A 6,943-nucleotide genomic window follows, 5' to 3' on the forward strand; every position below is an offset into this window, starting at 1 on the left:
TGTACTTTCTGAGTACAAGTACTGCTCACATGTACTTTCTGAGTACAAGTACTGCTTAGGTGTACTTTCTGAGTACAAGTACTGCTTAGGTGTACTTTTTGAGTACAAGTAATGCTCACTTGTACAGCGAGGAGGTGTTCCATCCTTCCGTTATCTTCCGCTTGTTCTGGAGTCAGGTTGCTGGGGCAGCAGTTTCATCAGGGAGGCCCAGACATCCATTTCCACAGCCACCTCTTCCAGCTCTTCTGGAGGACTGCAAGATGTTTCCAGGCCAACTGAGAGACATAGTCTCTCCAGCGTGTCTTAGGTTTTCCCTGGGGTCTTCTCCCAGTCAGCCATGCCTAAAGCATCTCGAGTGGCTCCTCTCAGTGTGGAGGAGCAGCTGTTCTGAACTTCTCACCCTATGTCTAAAGGAGAGTCCAGATACCCTGCGGAGGAAACTAATTTCAACTGCCGGTATGCATGATCTCGTTCTTTCAGTCACTAGGGAAGGGAAGTCTGAGATTGTCATCATTGTATGTTCCATACAATAGCAAACTTAGTTCTCTGCATTTAACCCATCACACCTGAGATACACCCAGGTGAAGCAGTGGGCAGCTATGCAAGTGCCCAGGGAGCAGTTAAGGATTAGGTGTTTTGCTCAGAGACACCATGACAAGTGAGAATGGCTGGGAGTCGAATCGTGACTTTCTGGTCCCAAGTCGGCTGCCCTACCTTTACCCCATCTTGGCCCCCACTACCCAGAGTTCATGGCCATAGGTGAGGGTAGGAACATAGACCGACCAGTAAACAGATGTCTTTGCCTTACAGCTCAGCTCTCTCTTAACCACAATGGATGGGCACAGAGTCCGCAATACTGCAGATGCTGCACCAATCCATCTGTCAATCTCACACTCCATTCTTCCCGCACTCATGAAAAAAAACCCCGAGATACTTGAACTCTTCCACTTGAGGCAGACCCTCAACATTGACCCAAAGAGAGCAATCCACCCTTTTCTGACTGAGGACCATGGCCTCCAATTTGGAGGTGCTGATTCTCATCCCAGCCGCTTCACACTCGGCTGCGAACTGCTCCAGTGAGATCTAAGAATCACAGCACATCAATACTAACAGGATCATCTGCAAAGAGTAGAGATGGAATCCTGAGGCCACCGAACCAGACTCCCTGCACCCCCTGGATGCACCGAGAAATTCTGTCCATAAAAGTTATGCTCCCAATGTCCACGCAATGTTGCAAAGGTGTGTCAACCAAGACAGTCCCACAATATTCAGAGCCTTAAGGAAATTAGGACAGATCTCATCCAACCCCAGAGCCCTGCTGCCTCAGAGCTTTTTAACTACCTCGTGACCTCGGCCACAGTTGTGGACAGATCAACCCCAAAGTCCCCTGACTCCGCTTCCTCCATGGAAGACGTGTCAGTGGGATGGAGAAGGTCAGAGAAGTATTTCTTCTACCTCCTGATGACATCACTGGTTGAGGTCAATAGCACCCTACCTTCACTGAACACTGCTTTCCACTCTTCAGCCGTCTGATGGTTTACCAGAATCTTCTCAGAGCCAACCAAGAGTCTCTATTCGAGGTGTCACCGAACTCCTCCCACAGCAGAGCTTTTTCTTCAGCAACAGCAAAGACTGCGGACGTTTGGCCCTCCGGTACTCCTCAGCTGCCTCTGGAGTCCTATCAGCCAACAAGGACCGATAGGACTCCTCCTTCGCGTGACAGCCTCCCTAACCCGGGGCGTCCAACACTAAAAACGACAAAGGAGTTTCACTCTAATGTCCTGTTGCTTCCACGACTCAGACTTCACCGTTAGTTTATCCGATTCAGAGTTTTTGGATCTTGGCTGTGAGTTTAAAGTGAAACGTTACAACTATTAGCAAAATAACTTCAATATCAATAAAGGTGGCCTTCATTCAGGTTTGGGATAAAATAATATTTCTTTAAATATTGATAAAATCTGTTCTGGTTCTGATGGACCCAGTTTTTCATCCCATGATACGAGTTAAACCTCCAACGTATTGACTGATACAGAAAAAAGTCTGTTGAAGTAATGCATATCACCCGCCTCCTTGCATGCCAAAGATTTAAACAAAATGGACAACTCTCAGGTACTACCACACCAGAATTCTGTGAACTGACATCTTTAAGTTTGATTAACTGTCGACCATCTTGAACGTGGTTACCTCTTCAGTTGTTGATGCTTTGATGCGGGCCTGCGGTGAACAGCTTATGATTCTGCTTGATGTTCTTGTTTCTCTTCACACGTCAGCGGTCGGGCCGAGGCGCTCTCTGAGCTCTTGGCTTCGATCCGCAGACAAGGAGTGAGAGCAGAGAACATCCTGAAGGACGGGGACAACCTGCTGCAGCGCATCAGAAACCTGGAGAGCCGGGCCCGGAGTGTCCTGCAGGAAGAATTCATCAGGTGGAAATCCCAAGCAGACGAGACCAGGACCTGGATCAGGGGCTTGTCAGAACCACTCAGCTCTGCTGTGTCCGGCGCTGAGGTGGAGGAGATGAAGGCCAAAGCTCTGGTCAGTGAATGACTTTCCATCTGAGCTCATCGAAGAGTGGCAGGAGAATATTTTAACATTTTATCTCCTTCATTCTTTTTTTTTCTTCTCTTTGAAATGAGATTTAAATCACATCTCTCTGACAGACATTTAAAAAAAGGGATTAATGATTTGATTTTAAATAAAAAGATTAAATTTTACCAGCTACTGGATGTGAGAGCTGAAGGTCTGGATCTCACTGAGCTGCCACTTCCTGGAGACACAAACTGAGAAAAAAGTGGTACTTCTGACCCATTTGACTGTGGACAAACTGGGACAGAATCCAAATTACTGACATTTTATTTGTTCAAAGAATTCAGTTTGAATTGAATCAGTTGAATCGTTTTATCTCGAATCAGTTTGGGTTCTTCAGTCACCGACACCCTCCCTCACAAAGTTGTCTCACATTTCTCAACTTTGAGTCTCAGAAACTAAACTGGATCAGTTCCAGACGTCTGCAACAACTCAGCCAAACTTCTCTTTCTCTCTTCAACAGAGCGTCCTGAAGTCCAAACCTGAGGGAGAATCCAAAGTCCAGGACCTGAGGGCTGGGGTGGACCATCTGTGTGAGCAGGAGGACCTGGAGGACAGCAGGAAACAGGAGGTTGGGCTGGTCCTCAGAGACACAGAGATGGAGTGGAGGACGGTCCTGCAGGCTGCTGAGGATGCTCTCAGTTCGGCTGAGACCCAGCTTCTACTGAACAAACAGTTTGATGCTTTCCAGACCCAGAATGAAAGTGTTGAGTCCTGGATCCGAGAGCAGAACAATGTTCTGGCCTCTCTTGGTGACCACATGCAGGTGGAGGAGAAGCTGGAGGTCATCCAGGTGGGTCACTGACTGACTGACCAGCTTTAATGTGCAGGAACAGCTCCTCAAGAGCCATCCCCTCATGCAGGGGCGGTCCTAGCCTGTTTGGTGCCCTGGGCAAACAACCTGGCACCCTACCCCCGGGTGCACGGACGTCATTTAGATTACCATGTCCCATCACAGACGCACTCTGAATGTCTTTGAATATTTTATTATAAAACTTGAAACTGAAGAAAGTAGAATAATACTACAAACACACAAAGACACAAATACTGTACACCATGAATTTAAAAGTGCACAATACAAATAAAATAAACACATACTGTGGAAAATAAACAATTAAAATAAGTCATTTATAAATTGCACCAATAGAACACTTAAGAAAATCTGTACAACAATTGCACTTTGATCAAAACACAATTTTCTCGGCACAGCTCTCAGGAAGATCTGAACTTTCTCTGAATAAGACGATTTACACTGTGGCACTTCAAGAAACACAAACTAAATTACACAACTGTCATGTAAAGTCTTACCCTTCTTTCAATAAGTGAATCTACACTATTACTGTCAAAGAAGAAATACAGATTAAACTGCACAACTACCACCTAAATATTGACTTGTCTTGATGAAAAGTCATGAATCGTGTCATGAAATCTGCTCAGCAGCTGTACGGTTCATACTGACGCAGTAAACGGCTAACAACTAAGACAAAACAACATATGTCCAATTAGTGGGATTAAAAAAAAAAAGTTTAAAAACCTTTTTTTTTTCCCCCAAGGCTTTTGACACCTTGTTAGATGTTGATTTTATTATTATTTATTTGAGTCTCCTTTCAATTTATATTGCAATGCTGTTTGTCTTTTTTAATTATTATTATTTTTTGTATTTTATTTCTTTTGTACTTTTTAATTTCTGTACAGCACTTTGGTCCTGTTTGTTTTTTAAAGTGCGTTATAAATAAAGCTGGATTGGATTAGTGAACTATTCAGAATAGGAAACAAATCATCTTCCAGTTGATTTCTATTTAACACAGTCCAAGCTACATCACAGGATCAACGTCTTTAGAGATTGTATAGTCCAATATCACTTTACCATGTGTAGTTGGTTGGATTTAGAAGAATTTCAATCTTCAAAATGATATTTTCTGCTGAAAACCAAATATGTTGTCCTAAGCAGCTGAACGTAAACAGCAGTTACTGTCTTATGTTATTAATTAATATTAATTAAGCCTATCCTGCTATAGCTACAATGTAACAGCTTTCATGCTCCAAGAGATGACACAGCTGCAGACCTTTATCTTTTCCTCAACTGGGCGCCTGATGGATTTGACCTGCTCTGGTCCATCTTCCATATGTGTAATTGGCACTCCCCCAACATGAGTCAAAACAACTTAGTCCTAAACTAGTTCACCGTACTTGGTGTGTGCACGATTTCACAGAAATAAGCTGAGAACTTCTGGCCATATTCACATTATGAATGAAGTGCACGTTGTTTGGCAGCAATCAACAATGTGATTTACTTGGTGAACTACAGTAATTGTATTAGATGCAACCCTGGACCAGCAAGGGAGTTGAGAGACATCCCCCCCACAGCCTGTTTGTCAGATGTCAGCAAAAGCTGCACGCCCTGCATGTGGGTGATGGGAAACTGATATGTACCGTAGGCTCGACAGGCTACATGAAAAAAAATAAATACATTTTGGAGGGGAAGAGCTTGTGCCGCCCTGGGCAGCTGCCGACATCGTCCATATCTGAAACTGCCACTGCTCTCATGTCCCCAGGTGGTTCTGAGCTCCAGGTCCGAAGGAGAGTCCAGGCTTCAGGATCTGAAGGACCAGGGTCAGAGTCTGAGTGAAAACCAGGAGCTGAGAGAAGGCCAGAGGCAGGAGGTTCTGGATGCTGTCAGGAACACGCAGGACGAGTGGTGGAACGTGTTCCAGACTGCCGAGGAGGTTCTGAACCAGGCTGAGAGTCAGGCTGCCTCTGAGAGGGACTTGGACGATTTCAAAAACCAGAATCAGATCTTCAAGTCTTGGATCAAGGAGCAGAAGCAGAAACTGTTGGACCTTGGTGCTCAGATGCAGTTTGAAGACCGGTTTCACACGATACAGGTGGGTCAGAGAGTCAGGTGGATCTGGGGGTCAAATGGGTGAGAAGGTCAGGTGGATCAGAGGGTCAGGCGGGTCTGGTGGGTCTCCTTCCTGGGAACATGAACCTCTGGTTCCTGAACTCAGCATCTTTTTCTTATTATTTTTGGAACAATGTTGGACATCAGTGTCCCACTTGTCCTTGTGTCCAGGGTGTCCTGAGATCTGCATCTGACGGAGAATCTCAGCTTGTCCACCTGAAGGTGCAGGCGAAGTGTCTGTGTGAGACACTGAGGGAGGACAGGAAGCAGGACGTGGAACAGCTGGTTTCCTGTACGGAACAGCTGTGGAGAACGGTTCTTCAAGCGGCTCGACGAGCAGAACTCCGAAGTCTCTCAGAGGACTTTGATTCTCAGAGTAAAAACACTGAAACCTGGATCAGAGAGAGACACCAGAGACTGCAGCATGTGAGGGGACCTGCACCACCTGAAGAGAGACGTCGCACAGCTCAGGTTTGTTCAAATCGGACATTTTTATTAATTTTCTCATCAGATCTGCACATAGATGGTTCTGCCCCTTGTCCTCTCGGATAAAATCACGTCTTCGGCTGTTTTTCAGTGTTTGATGTGAAACCTTCTCCTCTCAGAGCGTGTTGAGCAGCAGACCTGAGGGGGACGTCCTGGTGAACAACCTGAGGAGGCGGGGTCAGACTCTGTGTGACCATCAGGATGCTGATGAGAGCGTGAGGCTGAAGGTTCAGCAGACAGTTAAAGACATGGAGGAGCAGTGGAAGATGCTAATGCTAACTGTTCATGAGGTGGAGGCTGCTGCGGCTGCAGAGATCCTCCAGGAGTCAGAGAGGAGGCTGTTGGAGGTGGGTTTCTGTGGTGACCTGTAGGACTTACCTGTAGATCACTTCATCCCTCCTCTGACTGAACCGTGCTGTTTTTAGATGACAGAGTTTGATTCCCGGCAGCAGGAGACCGATATGTGGATCCAGGACCTCCACCAACAGCTTATTTGTTTGAGCAGCCGGACTGATGCTGAGGACAGACTTCAGGCAGCACAGGTGAGCTGATCTGCAGGATCAGGTGGGCACTCTTCTCCTGACTCAAGTTAGTGTCTGACTTTCTTCTGCCCCAAGAAGGACTTGGGGGTTAGGAATGGACACTCAGCTGACACACCTTGTTGTTGTTTATTCTTTAAGCCAAACTGAGAGGGAGGGAGAGAGTCTTTGGTTTGACATAGTTGGTCGTAGTAACTTATAAGCATAATGACACATTTATAATTAAATGCAAAACGGGATAAAGTTCCGTCTGAGCACTGGAAACCAGTGCATGGGTCAATAACACACCATCTACAGCCACAGCAGGAGTGCCACAGAGTTTAGAGTTAGGACCTCTGCTCTTTAACATTTACATATATGATCCATCACCTGGGATGACCTCATATTGTATGCTGATGATACTGTGTTGTATATTTGACTGTATGCTGATGAT

The 6,943-nt window shown here is 45.8% G+C and overlaps 1 protein-coding gene across 1 annotated transcript in view; it reads left to right on the forward strand.

The window, feature by feature from the left end:
- syne2b (spectrin repeat containing, nuclear envelope 2b) overlaps nt 1–6,943 on the forward strand; it is a 46,741-nt gene that overhangs the window by 37,127 nt on the left and 2,671 nt on the right. Inside the window, exons 41-46 of the mRNA XM_037694816.1 lie at nt 2,271–2,532; nt 3,047–3,376; nt 5,139–5,468; nt 5,657–5,770; nt 6,091–6,318; nt 6,397–6,513. Of these exons, the coding sequence (XP_037550744.1) occupies nt 2,271–2,532; nt 3,047–3,376; nt 5,139–5,468; nt 5,657–5,770; nt 6,091–6,318; nt 6,397–6,513 (1,381 nt within the window). The remainder of the gene's footprint in view (nt 1–2,270; nt 2,533–3,046; nt 3,377–5,138; nt 5,469–5,656; nt 5,771–6,090; nt 6,319–6,396; nt 6,514–6,943) is intronic.

This window comes from Nematolebias whitei, chromosome 21, assembly GCF_014905685.2.
Source record: "Nematolebias whitei isolate Nwh7 chromosome 21, NemWhi1, whole genome shotgun sequence".
Taxonomy (NCBI): Eukaryota; Metazoa; Chordata; class Actinopteri; order Cyprinodontiformes; family Rivulidae; genus Nematolebias; species Nematolebias whitei.